Source organism: Molothrus aeneus, chromosome 1, assembly GCF_037042795.1.
Source record: "Molothrus aeneus isolate 106 chromosome 1, BPBGC_Maene_1.0, whole genome shotgun sequence".
NCBI classification, from domain to species: Eukaryota; Metazoa; Chordata; class Aves; order Passeriformes; family Icteridae; genus Molothrus; species Molothrus aeneus.
In genome coordinates, this window is record NC_089646.1 from 109,002,186 (window position 1) to 109,021,483 (window position 19,298).

Below are 19,298 nucleotides of genomic sequence, written 5' to 3' on the forward strand. Positions count from 1 at the left end.
TTCTAATATATTCATGAGTATTTTTATGTCCAAAATGAAAAAATATTTGGTATCTCAGCTCATATAAGTTAACAAGGTATTTGATATGCACCAACAACATGATTTGCTTCATTTCTACAAAAATTTAAAGAAAACAAAGAAACAGTGAGTTATAAAGCTTTCCTTCTCCAAAGCCAAATACAATAAAATTTTGAAGCTGGAAAGTTAATTAAAAGAACACTAAGTTTTGCATTGTGAGCAATCACAAAGAATGCAAAATTTAATCTAAGTAGAAACTAGCATTACTATATTAACCTAAAGAAAAGATATTTTGAATCCCTTTGTTCTGACAGAATGTGTCCAGTGTAAGAAAATATAAATTTAAAGCAAGAGTCATTTACACTCTTACCAGTCTATCTTAATTTTGATAAACCTCTACCCCTCTCAATTCCAAAGTACCTAATATCACAAAAGATGACAGCCACTTATTTACAGGTTTTTTTCAGCACTCTGAAAGGCACATTTATCTTTTGATGCATGTTTCTGCTAATGTCCTAAACTTGGGTTCCAACTGATCTAAGAAGTCAAGTGCCTCTTCTTCATGCTGATCACTGCAGCAGCCTACAGAGCCAGCCAAAGATCCTTTTCCTTCATAGTTATATGAAAGGAGATAATCTTCAGAATGCTTCTGCTCTTCATCCTGTCTGCATAGGTGCACCTTCTGGATAGGAACAGAACAGATCTTATCATTTTCTTAAATTGTTATCCTGAACATATTGCAAAAAAAAAAAATTTCTTTTTGATTTACCTTTCATTCAATTATTTTTAATCACAGTGTGTCCTCTAATGGATTCCTACATACAAAAAATGCACATGATTGGTCTATATCATTATGACTACAAAATATAAGTATTTAATAAAGAAATAATTTCTACTAATTACATATGTAACAATAAAAGAGGAAGAACCTGTTTAAATAACCTGTCAAGCAACTAAAATTCACTGAAAATTAAAAGACTGATTTATACATAACTAGTTAGACAAGTAGTGAGAGCTTTTTGATCTCCAAGAAATGGACTACATTTTTAATGCTGTACATTCATTCCTGCTCCATTGCTAATTTAAGTATGAGGTTTAAATTAGCATGAAGTAAGCAGTTAGACTAAAAGCAAACAGACATCCTCAGAAAAATTCACAAAAGTTTCAGTAATTATTCAGAATGAAAAACAGCACACTGCCTATAGCTTAAGCCAAGAGAAGAAAGTAATTTACACTTATGCCAGAAATATGTCAAGGATTACTCCTTGAAAGAGCAATATTCCAAAGGGGATGCAGAGGAGCAAAGGAGAGGAAAAATGAAATGAAACCAAAACCAGAAAGCCACCTTTCTAGCACATTTACATGTCTTCCTTCAAAAGCCTGTATATATTGACCATAGCCTACACTTCAAAGAAAATCAGTTTCAGAATACTTACTTCGCCTAAACGAGGATGTGTGAAATTATGCCACTCTGAGTAGGAGTATCTACAAGTATCCATCATAGTCTGTCCTCCTCCTTCTTTAACTGATCCCAGAGTCTGATGTCCACCTCCCTTGACTGATTCCAAGGTATGCCCTCTTCCTTTTACCATTTCAAATGTTTGCTGCTCTCCTGTTTTTACTCCATACCCTCCTTGATCACATGTATTTTGTAGAGGAATTATATTGTGATCCTAAACAAACAAAACAAAACACAAAAAAGCAGTAGTGAGGACATCTTTTTTTCTCCTTCCTTTTTCCTTTTTGATTCAAAAAGAAGAAACAGCAATCAGAAACTTTCACAATTTAAATCTGAGAAGTCTCTTTCTTGGCACTGTGATATTTTAAACAAAGGGCTATCCTTAATGTCTAAAGATCAGTAAATCTCGGGAAAGGATACTATGACAAGAGAGAAGAGAGGATATCTGCATTTAAATATGATATGATGATATGATATCAAAGAATGGAAGTTTTATCCCAGTGAAATATGTACAATCCATATTTGAGTTTATAATGGCATTACATTATTCTTTGTAGACAACAGGAAATTTGACTCGTGCCACCATAATGATTTCTTGGTTTTCAACACAAAATATTATTTTTAAATTCATCTCCTCTTCTTGGAGAAGACAATGTCAGGGGGTGGAGGATGACAGAAAAGAGGTAGTCTAAAGAGCTAAGTTATTCTGCATGAATGCAGTCCTGGACTGAACTATGTTCATGGTAGACTGAAAGAGGCTTAGATGCAAAAAGCAAGAAAAATTTCATGAACATGGACCTGTTCATGAAGTCAACTGCATTTGAGGTCATTTTTCAGGGGAAGGGCAGAAATTGCACCTGCAATTTACACAGCTATCTGCTAAATATAAAAATCCTTCTTCAAGGAAAATGAATGTTTTTCAATTAACAAATTTTCAACATAGGCAAAATAATAAATTTCAATCTAATGTCAATGTTAAAAAGGACTTCAAGGTTATTAAAATGTTCACCTGAAGCTGCCAACCAAATCCTTAAAATCTGGAAGAACTACAAGTAGCCAGCCTAACGACTACAAAGTATGTTTAAATGTATATGGTACTACCACCTCTGCCTAAAGTAACAATTTTCAAATTCTTATTAAATAGCAAAGTAGATCTAATGATTCCTTCATTCTTAGCCTATTTCCTTTATCAAAACACTTACTTGCAGGTGGTCCTGTTCTCAAATTGCAATGATATGGACATCTCAATTGCAAATTACTATGTCGAAACAGACAACTTACCATCACTTCTTCTCCTGGAGCTTCTGTGTTTGAAATGATTAAATTGTGATTGGCACAATCATCAGTCACCTGCCTGTGCATTGCCCCAGCGCCACAGCAGCCACAAATTGTGATCAGGATTACTATGGAAAAGGAAATAATACTATAAATTTTACCTCACAATGGTACCTGCTTATGTTGGATAACGAATTTTAAGGGCCTAAGCATCAAAAATGGTTTAAAAAGAAATTCATTTCCAAAAATGCCCATACTTAAAGCTTTATATATTCACTTTTTTTTCCGAATAGTATAGGGAGTAATCACTGCATTGTTGAATTATTTCATTCTTCTAAAACACATCTGGTTTTTCCAAAAGAAATGCAAGCATCCTTTATGAAAGCACTGTGACTTACTTAATTTCACAGTAATGAAAAATTTAGTCCAAACCCAGGTGAAAAATCGTGTCTTATGCCTATAATTAGGTTGTACAGGAGATATTTTTCATGTCTGAATATGCAAATGTCAAATTATATCATCAGGCACTAATAGGCAAGCTAAATGTCCTAATACCAGAAACTTCTGCTTCACAGGAAAGGTCAGCAGAATCCTGGAGGACTTCCAGGATTACGCTATAGAACAATCTTATTTAATCCCTTGTATTCATTTTATTCCTCTTAATAATACTACTTTTTGTTGTCAGAAACTCACCCAGAAATGACTTTGAATAACAGAATCATGATTAACTAATACCTTTCCTAAACGAATGACTAAACCTTTCATTCAGAGAATCATTCTGTCTTCTGCACTTTTCAAATTGTTAGCTTAAAAATAAAGAAGCCCATGAGGGAGAGTTCTGCCTAATTGCCCACTGAAAAAATTCATCTCTGAACATATAAACTTCTGTGAAAATTGGCCAAGAGCCACTTTCAAGCTAATTTAGCTTCTCTAGCATCAGCTGTCAGAGAGATCTGCATCAATGATTCTAGCAGGTTGCCTCCTGATGCTGACAGATGGGAAGAAGACATCCATGACAGCACTGAGCAGAGGATGCACAGGGTAAAACCTATCCACAGTAAAATAAAGGATCTATTTGTAAGTGATGCAGTCAAAAGGCAGTGAAAAAGAGGTAGGTGACATTTCACACAGTTCCCCTACTGCAGGTTCCCACATCTGAAAATTCATCTTCAGGATATATCCCAAATTTGGGTATCTGCCCCATTGAGATAAAACATGGATCTAGCTAGCCTTCAAAACATGTCCATGTCCCAGTGTTCTAGCTACTTAAGTAAGAACAGCTAGCTGAGGTTCAACTGGAGCAAGACAGTTTTACTATGACCAGAAAAAATGGATAAGAAAGAAAGAAAGAAAGAAAGAAAGAAAGAAAGAAAGAAAGAAAGAAAGAAAGAAAGAAAGAAAGAAAGAAAGAAAGAAAGAAAGAAAGAAAGAAAGAAAGACCAAAAACCCAGATTCTGAAATACTAGCTACTGCAGCATGTCCTCTGTAGTTTTTAAGGATGTTAGAATAACATGATTGATTGTGGTAAAATAAAACAAACTTCCTTTTGCTTTTCTATATCACCGTCATTGTCTCACTGGTTAATAGCAATATTACTCTTCTCAGAATCTTATGTTTTGGGCAGCTCCAGTAGCACAACATATATTCAAGGTTTTGGTCTGTTGTGAACTATTCACCCTGTCATTTAATGTTTCTGCACCTCAGATGGGGCATCCCTGGATGTATGTGTGTGTAAACTGGGTTCAGAGATGCTGGAGAACAAAGCTGCAGAAAGGGACCTGGGGGTCCTGGTTGGTGGCAAGTTGAACAGGAGCCAGCAGTGCCCTGGCAGCCAGGAGGGCCAACCCTGTCCTGAGGTGCATCAGGCACAGCATCACAGCCAGGCAAGGGAGGGGATTGTCCTGCTCTGCTCTGGGCTAGAGTGGCCTCACCTGTGTGCAGTTTTGGATGCCACAATATAAGGAAGATTTTAAGCTATTAAAGAGTGTCCAAAGGAGGGCCATGAAGATGGTGAAGAACCTTGAGAGGAAGCTGTAGGAGGAGCTGCTGAGGTCATTTGATCTGCTCAGCCTGATGAAGAGAAAACTGAGGGGAGACCTCACTGCAGTTTCAACTTCCTCAGAGGAAGCTCAGGGGCAGACACTGATCTCTTCAATCTCATTACCAGTGACAGGACTCAAGGAAATGGCATTAAGCTTAGTCTGGGGAGGTTTAAGTTGAATATCAGGAAAAGATTTTTCACCCAGAGGATGGTTGGGCACTGGAACAGGCTCTGGAGGGAAGTGGTCAGAGCATCAAGCCTGAGTTCAGGAAGTGTTTGGACAATGTTCTCAGGCATATGGTGTGATTATTGGTGCCATGTGCAAGGCCAGGATTTGGATGCACTGATCCTGATAGGTCCCTTTCAACTCAGTATATTCAATTGTTCCATGATTACATGGGGTCTTGTAAAATCCCTTGTGAAATCCAGTGTCTCAGATACCTCAGATTTTAATCCACAACACAACAGAAAATACTCTGGGAAATTGATTCGGCATTCCTAGAAACAGAAATGTTTCTAGAACTCACAAACATTTTTGAAGTCTTTTCGTTGAAGTACTAAATGCAGGTGGTTTTGGCCTCACTTACATGAACATACAGAACATCTCACACACAATATAGTTAAACAAATAAACAGAAATCCACACACAGTAGCTACAGCATAAGATGAGAGCAGGAAGTCTGTGATTCTGATATAAACAGAGCAGGTACATTAAGTCAGTGATGATATCTATACAACAGCCAAAATAAAAATGTATGAATCAAGTTTGAATCTGGTTCTCTCAGCTAATTTTATAATTAAATGACTTTTACTTTGTGTTTAAAAAAATGTACTTACGCAGCAATAATAATGATCCTAAGATCATTGCAAGGATGGCCCAGAGACCAAGGGTAACATTTCCACCAGCAAGCTGACGAGTTCTGCCATCACATTCACTTGGAGTAACACAATCACAGAGATTAACTCTTACTATGTTCTCTCCTATCTTTCCTCCATTATCAATCACACTTACAGGAATTTCATAAATTCCATACGGAATATCACTCTTTGGTGAAAGATACCAAGAATTATCTGTAAAAAAAAAAGACAAAACGAGATCTAGGGTCAATGATGCTTGGAACTCAGTTGTCACAAATGTGACCATAATCACAATTTTCCCTTCTGTTACAGCTATACTGCTACCAGATCCACAGTAATTAGTTTCAAGTTAGATTAAATGTGTTGATACAAAACTAGATCTTGAATGGATTTATACATTCAGCACCTTTTAAATATTAGAACTAACAAAGCATACCTTATACAACCCTCTGAAAACATATGATTTGAAATTCTGAAGTTGATTTAGTTCATTACAGGAAATGACACTACTTGGGCTCACTCATAAAGATCATCAACTAAACTGACATTTATTAAAAAGGCTTTTGGTAGTGTGATTGGAATTAATTATTAACTTAATTTATACCTGTTCTACTCTTTAGTTATATTGCTCTATTCAGGGAGAATGACTATTTCCAGTGGGAAAAAAACCATTTAATCTGCTGTCCTGTTTAGAGGCAATGATTAATGACCATATTCTTTAAAGGCCAAAAGAAATAATTTGTAAAAAAATGTACAAGACTGGCACTGATGTACATAATGGTTGTTTTATGATGAGCTATATGAAACCATGGGTATCATCCAAAATGCAGCTTTCAATTTGCCTGATATAAAACTTGAAACTCTTAGATGTCTTTGCTTTCAGACTTTTCTGTCTTTTGCCTTTCTTAGTGAGATGGAATGCTACAGAAACATATCCTTTGCAACCAATTCATGTCACCATAGTAGCAAATGTAAGTGCTGCTCTTGTTGCCATCATCTGGCAACCACCAGGAAACTACCATCACTATAACTTTTTATATCAACAAATTTCAGGAAACAGTGATTCCTTTGCTAATAAATTGTTTATCTACTGCCCAGATCAGCTTTACAAAAAGTGTGCTGGGTAACAACAGCAGTAACATAAAAACCTACAGAACTTTTTTTTTGTCAGCTTATAATTAATTTTAGGTAAAGTTTCAGTTTGCCAGTCCTCCATCATAATAACTGACTAAGAAAAGTTCTATTTCTCTCTGGAATACCAGCCATTTCATTCTTAAACTCCTTATGAATTATGAATCTATAGTTCGTTTTCCAGGTGTTAGTGCATTACATCAGATTTTGTTGTCTCCTGATCTTATGTCATGATTTCAGACAGCAGCTGATTTCTCACCCAAGGATGCTTGGGACAGATTCTTCTTCTTTAAGAGACAGATCTTTCTCCTTGAGTTTGGGATGCCAACAGTGTCATCACTGGATGATAACTAGAGGGACCACTAGAGATCATCAGCAAGTCCCAAAGTATCTCCACTACTACACCAATTCCAAGCAGAGATTAATCCAATCTAATCCTGCAGAACACCCAAGTGAGAGACAGCAAAGCCTCCTCTGGCAGCCTGCAGCTGAGTGAGGAGGAGGAGGAGGAGGAAGTTTTCACATACCATCGTGTGGAGTTAGCTTCCACATGGAAGCCAGTCTGCGGTCGTTTATGCGATACTCGAAGGGCGCGCTGTACGGAGCCTCGTCGCCATCCTGGGCCGTGAGGCAAATTGGTTTTCTGTCTCTGCACATGATATAGTCTGTTTGAGTGATTCGGGGGAAATTCTTGTTGCCAGGCACGATGCAAACCTGAATTGTTCCAGTGCCTGTTTTACCATCTATGAGATAAAAATAACTCGGTTTAGCGCTTACTTCAAACATTGACACATTAGTTTCTGGTCCAAACTTTCACAATTAAATATCATCAACTGTAATATTCATGTTTAGAAGTAAGCTGGAAAGCAACTGCTAATTTAGCCAGAGAGAGAGGGGGAGTTCTCACAGCTCTTTCTTGGCTGCTTCTCTTTGCTTGGCTGGTTGCAGACACATCAGCAGCTCCCACATCTCCATATTCTGCATGTTCAGACTGTATTTTGCTGAGTGTGTGTGTCTGTGTGGGAACACATACTACACTAACAGGTAGGAGGGGTAAGAGGAGGAAGAGCTCGTAAACCAGGAGTAAAGGATACTATGACAAGCAGAGACAAAAGCAGAAAGTGAAAATTTCCATCCTTCTAACTTCTGGAAAGAGAAAATTAACTACACTTTCCCTAACTTCTGAGAACAAAAACACTAAGGGAACAGAGCATTTCTTTCTGTCCCCTACCCTTTAAGTCACCATGCATTCATCAGTGGCACATACCATGTCACCAAAGTCAACACAAGAAATAAATGAACTCTTCCTTCCTATTATAGTTTTTCCAATACACAAATGGTCAATGTTTGTCATATGCATTCCAGTGAAACTACATCATCTACTTTTTAATCCTTTTTCTAGAAATAGTTTACTGCAGATGCCTATATCATGCTTACTACATAGACAATAGAAGTTCTAAACAATTTAAATTTGTATTATTACCATTTGACTTTAAAATGCAAACGTTGACAGAGTTAGAATTGTTTGCTGCAAGTTCAATGACTTCTTTTCAAAAAGTCCTCTCTACTTTCTCTGTTGTCTAGCTCACAACTGCCAGGAGCTATCACTTAAAAAAGAATAGCCAAGAAATAGAAGAAATATACTCCAGAGAAAAAATTCTCAATTTAAAATTACTAAAGGCTTTTAAATGGGGCAGATAACTTCTCAAAACATTGAGATCATGCCTGATTTATAAAGGCTCTCCCTGCTAAATAATATTTCCCTAAGCATTCGACAGAGCTATCACAAAGACAAAACAATGGACCAGGTGTGTCACTGGTCTGAACCACTACAGTTGTGCCCACACTACATTTGCACATAAACATCTGTTACACACCACAGAGACTCCAACAACATTCAGTACTCACTTCTGTCTATTGCAAGGACTGTGACATTGCATTGACCTCGTCTCATTTCTCCTATGTCTCGGTCCAAGACCCTAACAGTTCTGATTTCACCTGATTTGTCATCTATGTTGACCCAATTACACTGGCCAGGTGGTATCCGGTATCTGTGAAGAATAATTTGTCTTGTTAAAGATCCCAAACATATGTATACATACACATATTGAGATATATGTATTCATATACACTGACAGGTGTGCAGGTGCACACACATACATAGAGCCTCAACAACTATTTCCCCCTTCCCATATCCCACCCATGCCGTATTAAAAAAAAAACCTAGTAAATAAAGTAGTTTCATACCTTATGCCCTCACTATTTCCAGTTTCTGGATCTTCTGCTACGTATCTCCCAATAGCCGTCCCAATATCTTCGCATTCTTTAACGTCTAAGCGCAACAGACAGGGTTTAAACACCGGTCCCTCGTCCACATCCAGGACATGCACGGTAACGGAGCTGGTGCTCTGGGAGAGTTGTTGGGAATGGGGAGCCAGCAGGTAGGGTGCCTCATTGTTGACTCCAATCACCAGGATCCTTTGCTTGGCAGTTTCATAGTCCAGTCCCTGTAACAAAGGTGAGGCGGTGTTTTTCCCTTCAAACCAACACAAAACCTAACATTCTTTTCACCATGCAATTATTACAGCTGAAACTGTACCACATTTACAAAAGAAGCCAACTGTCTTCAAATCAGCCATTGAGACAGAGTAAAAGAACATGATTTTTTTTTTAATGTGAAGTTTTAAGTTAGTCAAAGAAAAAGGCCTAAAAAATACCAAGCAATACCACTGCAAAATTTTGGATAAATATTCTGAAAATTAGTTACTAAAAGAACAGAAAGCAATTAAATGTAGTGGGGGATTTTCTTCTTCTGATTTAGTTAGTCATTATTTTAGCTTACATATATTTGCTTTTCACCAATGGTCAATCACACTTCTCTCTAGAAGCTACAAATCCACCTGAGAATTTATGGAGTTGACAGTAAGTAGTAACCATTTATTCTTCAGACAGGTTCTCCAAAGACATTTTATGGCTTTAATAGAGCAAATATTATCCTAAAGTCATAATATTCTCTAGTCTACTACAGCATTACAATAAATGTAAGAAATTTCTACTGTGTTCATATACCAGGGACAGAGCTTTGGAAAAAGTTCTAATCATTACTAGGAACAAAAAACCCATAATAAATAATATTAATTTAAAAAATGACTAGCATCTCCACCTCTACAATTTACATGTTCAAGTTTTAATACTAATCTTTTCTGCTCCTTAGAAGTTACTTCTTATGGCAGTTATAAAAGATAATGAAAAAGAGGCAAAGGGACCTGCTGAAGGACAGATGCAATGGGCCTTTTACCTCACATCTGTAAAACACTTATAACAAATAACTAAACTGACACAAATTCTTTTATGTATATGGACTTCCTCACATGCCAGAAAAGCAAACCTGAAGTCAGTACACTGCAAAATAAAACCTGGAGAGCTTTATGCTGAACAAGGAAGTCTACTTAACTCCCAGAGAGAACAAGACTGAAGAGTCCCTGCTTTGCCACTCTCTCATTTTTGTTAAAAACCATGAATCATTCCTCAGTTACATCCCTAAGCCTAAACAACTCCAACTGTAGAACCAGGCCAAAGCACCAAGCTCTTCTGAAATGAAAAACCAAATTCTTTGGATTCTGAACACACAAAATTGAGGAAGAGTCTGGAAGGCAAGCTTTGTGTGTTATGTTTTAAAACCAAAACTTGAAAATCCATAAATTTTCCCCTAGTCCTTCAATTTTTACTTACCTTAACAACACACAGTATTCCTTCATTTGTGTTTTTGTCTGTTGTAATTTCAAAGGCCTGATCATCATTTCCTCTTATAATTTCATATACTGCTCCTGAGCCAGGTGAACCAGGTTCATCAAGATCAACAACAGAGATTCTCAGTATTTCTACATTCACTCTGTTTTCTTCCACTCGTGTTTCATACTTGGAGTACCCAAAAAAAAAAATTTAAATCAGAGAATAGTGTTCCACAAGGCAGGACTGAAGAACATAGTATTTAAATAAGACTACTTCAACCTAAGAAGTCAATTTACCAGGTTGATGTAATTATTTATTTTGTTTCATGCATTAGTGTATTTTCCCCATTCCTCCCTTATACCCTGAGTCAAACAAGAATCCTTTCCTGACAGTACAACTGAAATCTCAGCTTCTTCATACACTCAAACTATCACTGACACAATTAATTCTGGAATTCTCCTTACAGGAAAGGTAAATTAGCAGTTTCCCTCTGTTACATCAGCTATAGATTGTAATTTGCATTCATACAAATTGATCAAGCAACATGATCAAGCTGAGAATTAGAAAAGGCATTGGGGTAAATGTTAAAAAATATATAAATAAACAAACAATAACTTGCAAAAATCCAAAATGGATTAAATACATCTCTACTTTGATGGCAAAAGATAAAAGGATTTTTTGTATTTTTGTGTTATTCTGAACAAGCTGAAGAAGAGCAGATAAGACTATTCTCAATATTACTGATGATATTCTACAGCAGTGAACAGAAAGGGTAAATTACATGTATTCCTTATGAATAATGAATTCTTTTTTCATGTATTTCATATTACAAAATCTCCTGTAGTGTTTGAGATGTATACACAGTTGTTGAGACGTACTCTTAGCCCTGAATCATACTCATGGCTGGAATAAGCAAAGACATTTATATTGGCATTAAGTGTCTCAGAGCATTAGACTTCATATTTGAGGGACTGTCCATCAGGAAATTAGAAAGGGGATGAAAATGCCATTTTTTTAACCTTTATACAGACATTTTACTTATGCAGACTTACTTGTAACTGTTTAAAAGTTGGTGCATTGTCATTCGTATCCTCGATTTTGATGACAACTGTTCCTGTAGTGCACAAACCAAAAGGCTGACCTGCCATATCTCTCACTTCAACTAACAAAGTGTAACTGGGTACAAGCTAAAAAGAAGAATAAAAGCATACAGAAGTTTGTCATACTCACTTTTTTTTAACTGCATAGTAACACATGAGTAGAACTAGATATTTCATTCCTGTTCCATAACTCTGCTCTAAATTCAGTGCTTTCCAACAAAATGAGACGATTGGCTTTGGGGCTTTTTACCCCATAGCTCCAAAGGAAAAGGAGTAAAATAATTTTCAGTGGCTAAGCAGTACTGAGTTCAGCCAGCATCTGTTAGTAATATGCATGCCATATCCTGTATCAAATAAAGCTTCTCACAAAGCTTCTCAGTGTTATTTTCCAGAACCTGAAGTTTTGGAAGATACAGATAATACACTTTCATCTGCTATTTCTCTCCCCTTTGGAGCAACAGAGTATTCCCTCAGGCTGTCAACAGGTGAAGTGTTTCAATGCATGTCTCTTATTTCACTGAGGATGAAGAAAACTGTGCTGCAACCAGCCTCTGTCTGGGCAATACAGGTTAAGGTGATGCCTGTCATGTGGCAAGGTCTGGCACTGAAGTAGTCAGCATCCTTATCAGTTCCAAGGGGCTCCCCAATAGGAAGCAGCCCACTTAAATCCCTAACTTGAACCATAACAGCAGAAAGCTTTTTTTAATGTAAACAACCAAGGAAAGGGGGACCAGGGGAAAAAAATGTGTGGGGACAGGGGAAGGAACACATAGCAGTACAGATGGATTAGGCATCTGTAGAAAGAGAAAGTTTGTAAATCAAGACAATAACTCTAGTTCTGAATGCCTGGAGGTAGCACTGGGTTTCTCTGGTGCAGAAATGAAATCTCCTGTTCTACTTCATAAGTTTATCTTTAAAAGATAGGCAGTGGACTAGTTTTTCAATCCCTCCTTCCTTCAAGTAGTCACTGTGACAGCTTCCTTAGTAAATCACAGTGATGCTCACAATCACCGCAATTTTCTCCAGCTAAAAAAGCTAAGCACTGTAACTGCAAGCGCAAAGTTTTGCAACATGACGTTTTGCATGGATTTTCAGCCATGAAACAACACAAGTATGCCATATTATAATTCCATTTATCTTCAGAAAAGTTGTGCCTGCTGCAATGTCTCCTAAAATGATTGTCCTATGCTAGAATCATTTTGAATTACAGGCACATGTCATTTTCTTCCTAGTGTAAACTATCTCACATGACATTATATTTCTAAAAAGAAATCCTGTATCTTATTTGCTTGAAAGCTAGCTGATAAAAATAAATGGCTGGCACATTATTTTAAGAAATGGTATGTTACTGTTTAGGTTTCAACTATTGGAGATATTTCTGGTTAATATAGGATGACTGACTACTTCCAGAGAAACCGGTTCCTCTTCTCTGTGAAGAAGCAAGAAGCACCACAAATTGAGCTTCATTAGGAGGAAACAGTGCCTCATTCCTGAACACACAAAGTGTTCAGTAAAAAAGTGAAAAATCCATAGGTTGAACAGCTGAACAGTAAGAAGTTCTCTGCCAAGGTTAGCTAGAATATGGTAATCTATGCAGACACTCTCTGGACTAATTACAGGTTTCTGAAAAGCTTCAGAAGAAGCCTTAGAGACATTAACAAAAAAATGAGAAAGAAGCAGTCTGTTGATCCCCATGCCAGCATTTCATAGAGTCATAGAAAACCTTGGATTGGAAGGGATTCTAAAAACCATCTAGTTCTAAACTGCCCATGCCATGGGATTTCACCCCCATGAACTTCCACTCCCTAAATCAGTTTGCTCAGGGCATGGTACAACCTGGCCCTGAACATTTCCAGGACTGGGGCATCCACAACCTCTCTGGGCAACCTGCTCCAGTGCCTCACTACCTCTGAGTAAAGAATTTCTTCCCAACATCTAACCTAAATATCACCTCTTTTAGTTTAAAACCACTTCCCATTGCCCTATCACTATCTGCCCATGTAAAAAAAAAAAAAAGTCACTTTACTTTTTTATCAGCCCCATTTAACAACTAAAAGGCTGTATTGAGTCTTCTCTTCTCTAGTCTGAACAACTCCAACTCTCTCAGCCTGTCTTCATAGAAGAGGTGCTCCACCTTTTGGATTTGAACTTCTTCACATCCTTCCTCTGGACCTGCTCTAACAGGACCATGTCCTTCCTGCACTGAGGAGCCCAGAGCTGGATGCAGCCCTCCAGGTGGGGTCTCACAATGGCAGAGCAGAGCAGTGTTAAGCTATCTGTGTGCACTAAATGACAGATGAGAATGCTTCAGGAAAGATCACCTCTCTGTCCAGCTGTGGCAGCAATACAGAGATGACACCGGTGTCCCCATGTAAAGAAAATGCAGGGGTAATTGGTGGGGTTTGTGACACAATGCGGTATTTCAACGTGGTATGCAGAGTGTAAGGCTCATCTCTGTCCTCTGCAATCACTTTCCCAACAACAACACCTGTGAACACAATACAGCAATTTTTAGTTCCAGAAAAATCTGCAAATAGTAAAAAAAATATTTGAAAAGGTATTTCTGTTTTAAACATGTGAAAAGAGCTACTTGAACATTTATTGCTGCTCTTTGCAAATTTAGTTTTTGCTGTAATATAATACTCCCCAGGAAATCCCACTGAAACATCTTAGAAGGCAGGATCACACCTAGTCATACTGGTATGTAACAAAGCTGAGTAGTGGTAAGTGTGTTCAGTGATTTAAAACAATTCTTACCAGGTCTGGAATTTTCAGGGACACAAAATTCAAAAACGTCTTGTGTAAAATATGGAGCATTATCATTGTCGTCCTCTATCCTGATTGTATGCACAAGTGGTACTTCTGGTGAGTAACCATCTGGAGTGGTTGCAAAGCAGATGATCTGGAAGAAAAATTCAGTGCTTAAGCAACATGCAGAACTTTTAGTTCAATGGAGGAGTCCATAAAACAAAATCAAACACAGCATGCAAAGCACATCCTTCTCAAGACCAGGCTCTTCAGGCACATGGAAGGGGATGTTACTGCTATCTTAGGCGTGAAAGCAGAACAAAACCTCTGAATGCTTTCCAGTCTTTCCCCCTTCCATTTCTCACACACTCTAAGTGCTTTAATCACTTTCTCCCTCACCCCTCCTCCAACTCTATCACTTTTTTTCTCAAGTTTCCTGAACACTTTTTTTTCAGGTGTTCACAAGGCACCTCAGCTATCAAAATGTAGATGTATATATTGTTATTTAGAACAAAACAAGAACGAGAGCAAAATTATTTGCCCTATTATAACATAACCTAATAAAATGCAGCAATAGGTACTGAAAATTACGTTTTAGAAGCTGTTTCTACTAATTGCCTTCTTACACTTCTCAGCCAGTAGAGAGAGCAATGTACCTTGTTAACAGATCTGAACAGCTTGAGAGACTCAGAAAACCATAGTCATCTAGAGTTTACCATTATTTCTGTTTTCTGTAGATCTTTTCAACCTTCCCTAAAAAATTCTTCCTAGAAGTGATGCAAATCCAATAGCTCACTATATTTATGCTGCAATTAGAGATTAAGCAGTGAAAAGCAAAACTTCTCTCAAGATCTAGATGGCCAGCTATTTATTTATTTGCTACTGATTTTATCTCTTCAACACCAAGGATATTACTCAGAATAGACAGGTGATTTCAGATCTTGTTTGCTACCATTTCCCCTGCAACCCAACTGTCAAATATACGCATGAGAGATTTAAAATAATATATATATATATATTTAATTATATTTAGACAACATAGGCCTGTACCTGAAAACTTGGATACTGTTCACGGTCTACCGCACGAGTAGCAAAGATATTTCCAGTTTCTCTTTCTATGTAAAACAAACCCTTTGGATCTTGATCAATTCCTGGTCCACTTGCAGAATAATAAATAGTGTAGTTCTGAGCTGTGTCTGACTGGACCTATAAGACGACATTTTTAAGCCCAAGGAAAAACAGCAACAGCATCTCAATACATTTCCACCTTTCCATTATCATATTTAGCACAAACAAAAACTCCTAAAACAAAAAAACCAAACTTGATTTTCTGTTCACAGAACAGTGACATGTGACTGCCCTCCTTTATAATGTGTGTACATGAGAAGGGGAGTTAATTCAACTCATAAATAATTAGAATTATCAAATTAAAGAGATGACTTTATAAGGGAAAAAAATTTTGAAATCCAATCTCTAGAATATCTCACACAAGGCATATGCAGATACAGATGGCTTATTTCTGGACCTGTTCAAGAGACTTTAGTTTTAGTGCATTCACTGAGATTGTGGTTTGCACCTAAAGAAGAAAAAGTGAAGGAAGGCAAGAAGGAATAAAGACCACATAGAGTACAGTTCAGAGATATGCCAATTCAGATAGCATCTGCATCTCATTACAAGCACCAAGGAGGCAACATTAGACTTATCTATTTATAAACACTCTTCTCCCAAAATACTTTCCTTATTTACTGAATGCCAGAAGTTAGGAGGGTAAGATTAGTAGAAGAATGATTGCTCTGCACAGACTCTGTTATTACACTTGTCTCTACACATCTGCTACCGGCTAGTCTGTAATCTAGTGAAGGCTAGATGGATCTATGATAACTTTAGTTCTTGCATTTCTCTTTCACGCCTACTGGTTTTCTCCCATTAACTACTTTTCTGAATAACACAGGCCATACGCAGCCTTCAAGGCTGAAGATACACACCTTGAGCTCCAGAAAGGATGTAGACAAGCAGGCAAAATTTACCCCAGTCTGTGTTTACAAAATCCTTTTCTAAGCAATGTTTAGTGGATGGTTATTTGCTGTTGCTTTTCTTTTAATTACACACACTGATTTCCAGGCCAAAGAGCTCTCTTTGATAGTATGTCTCCCTTCTTTTTTCAACTTTTGCACAATGCCATTTCACTCCGACAACTAAGATCATAAGTTACTTCAGGTACAAGATCACGAGATACACAATGAACAGGACAGAACAGGACAGAGGAATAATAGCAGGAATGTCATTGGTAGATAATACAAGACAGCTCATCTTCTTTATCATAAAATTCACATTAAAAACTAGCATGGGTCATAAAATTAAGGTTTATATAAAATGTACCTGCTGTATTTGCAGTGGGAAAGGTCCCAGTGAGTTCTCTATCATGACAGATGGAATAGGGCCCCACCTTCTTTTGGTTCTCTTCAGAACTGTATCCCTAGCATGCCTGGTATTCGGTGTCTGGGTCAAGAAGACAGAAAGACAGATGAGAATACATCCATATATTCCTAACTGCATATATTTTTGCTTAACTGCCATCCTGCATTTCCATCTTTTTCTCCCCATTCCAGTCTTCCGACTGACAATTTGTTTTTCCAAGGTCTTCATTTCTGATTATATCTGTGATAATATTCCAAGCTTTTTCATTCCTTGTGATACTTTGCATGAATAAGATCTGCTTTAATTCCTCAAACATGGCTTTTAAGATTCTTGACATTCCTGATTATGCTACTTGCTAGCATCTCCCATTTGAGAAAGGAAATCTGCTGACTAAAGCAACACTGTAATCAAAAATTGCTAAATAAAAATACACACTAAACCAGTATTTTGCCTGATTATTTGAATTCTAAAGCTTGACTACAGATACTTAGTATAAAGCTGTATTCTGTGAAAAAGTATTTCAAATAAGTAAGATATCTTGAAATTAAAACCTAACCTTTTTTTCTTCTTCCACCAAGTCAACGTGTATTTTCTTTTCAACTTGTTCTTGAATGTCCTTAAGTAATATGGTAAAAGTCTTTTTCTCAGCAGACAAAGAGAGAGCAGATGTTGTATACACAGAACCATCCTCTAGAACCTTGAAGTTCTCATCACTGGAACTGATAAAGTCTGCAGACTGAAGGCATTCTTTCAAATCAACTGTAAAAAAATATTCAAACAATAACTCAAACAGCAAAAAACAATATCCCTCATAAAAAAAAAAAACAAAAACCCCAAGTAAAAATTGTATTTACTGACAGATAGAGTCTTCAACAGCTTGTCACTCAGTATTTAAGCAACACCAATACTGCTTTTAAAACCCACTTATGCACTCAAATTTGATGCTTTCATTAATTTCCACTCTTGTATTCATTAGTGCTTCCTAAACGACATGGGTGCTATATGGATATCACTCAACAAAACACTATTACACTGGTAAAATTATTGAAGTATCAGAGATGAAATTATGTACATTTAAATACAAAAATCATTGCAGACATGCCCATTATTGGAGCAGTAGCTATTACATTTGCCTCGTGCTCCATGCCCTACAATATCGGTGAAAACGATTAATTAATGCAAATGCCCAATGGAGATGTTACATCTTGGAAGTTTTGCCCTCAGGAGGAAAGCACTGACTGGTACTATGTGATTTAATACTCTTGGGAGGACAAAGGCCTTTAAATTATGAGGCAGACAGATGGGAGAGATAAAGACTAACTAGAACAAACAATTAGCAATTTTTTAATATGCATGTGATAGAATCCCATACAGGTAATTTCAGCATACTTCCCAGGTATTTTTCATTGTATTTGCTGTAACTTGTGGCTAAAATAGATTTTTTAACTTCAATAAACTCGGTTCACCAGCAAGTAGTTTAGTACTATACCTGGAGAAAAAGCAAAATCAGCCCTAAAAGAGGATGTTTTGGCACCCTGAAAAGGATGAAAGTCAGAGACTCAAACTCCAAACAAATGATCATTGCAGAGCACAAGAGGCGTGTCATGGTCTCAAAACCAAAACTTTTCAATACTCTTTTAATGGTATCATAGTGGGTGGGACACTGCTGTATGAAAGCTGATTGCAAAACTCATGAAGATTCAGAATTACATCCTGCATACGTAACTGACATTTTCAATAAACTAAAATTCCACTTTCAAAACTGCAAAAACAGATGGAAACCGTAATTTAAAGTGCTATTTTAAATTATGTGATTTTAAAATGCTATTTTAAAATTATGTGATTTCTTCTTCCTCTTAAGTCTGTCCTTTAAAAGCACAAATGAAGATTTCCTAGACTTTCTATGGTACTGCAGCAGTGACTCCTATCCTTTTTTCATCTGTAGAGTGCAAACAGAGTATTGAAAAGAATATCACTGCCTCACTTAAATGTGCCTTACACTGCTGCCTATTACAGCACTGCATTTCTGAAAATACCAGACTGGAGATATTGTTTCTGATGGTTATATGAGTCAACCCATTAGTTATAGTTTTGTGGGGTTTTTTTCTTTAAAATCTCTGGTATAAGATAAAAGAACCCTTATGATAAGCAGGAAAATCCTGACTAATTTCACTGTCAAGGTATGGTCTTTTTATCAATTCAAAGTATTTCTCCATAAATGCTTAAGTAATGTCTTTTGAGCTATAATGGTTTTGTTAAAAGTTTTGGGGGGGGAAAATATTTAGAGTTCCATGTTATGCAAGTTCTTCCAAAGCACTGCAATAACATGAAGTTCTATTTTTATATAAATGAAGTTTATTTACATAGAGAAATGTTAAAGTCTATGAAAACTCACGCAGCTATAGCAGCTTTCTTTGTTTTAAAATTTAAATGTAAGATCAAGGAATTTTCACTATAAAGCTAGATTTTCTGAGCAATTGTGATGAACTACCAATTCACTTTATTTGTTCTTTCTACA

General features: G+C 36.9%; 1 protein-coding gene across 1 annotated transcript; it reads right to left on the minus strand.

Annotated features, from left to right (window-relative positions):
- Nucleotides 1-407: 407 nt before the first annotated feature.
- On the minus strand, nucleotides 408-16,801 carry LOC136554505 (desmocollin-1-like). The gene is made up of 13 exons (XM_066546520.1): nucleotides 16,742-16,801; nucleotides 15,413-15,568; nucleotides 14,372-14,516; nucleotides 13,936-14,102; nucleotides 11,567-11,701; nucleotides 10,515-10,700; nucleotides 9,030-9,289; nucleotides 8,691-8,833; nucleotides 7,310-7,525; nucleotides 5,631-5,864; nucleotides 2,759-2,880; nucleotides 1,455-1,691; nucleotides 408-700 (listed from the first exon to the last, which is right to left on the minus strand). Exons 1-13 carry the CDS (start codon nucleotides 16,784-16,786, stop codon nucleotides 503-505), a joined length of 2,244 nt encoding a protein of 747 aa, XP_066402617.1. The 5' UTR covers nucleotides 16,787-16,801; the 3' UTR covers nucleotides 408-502.
- Between the last annotated feature and the right edge of the window lie 2,497 nt (nucleotides 16,802-19,298).

Coding starts and splice junctions, on each gene's coding strand:
- LOC136554505 (XM_066546520.1), bottom strand. CDS start 16,786: ATGATAGAGAACTCACTGGGACCTTTCCCACTGCAAATACAGCAG. Junction 11,702..13,935: donor TGCCACAGCTGGACAGAGAG/GTGATCTTTCCT, acceptor TCTTCTTTTTAG/CTTGTACCCAGTTACACTTT. Junction 1,692..2,758: donor CTCCAGGAGAAGAAGTGATG/GTAAGTTGTCTG, acceptor TTGTTTGTTTAG/GATCACAATATAATTCCTCT.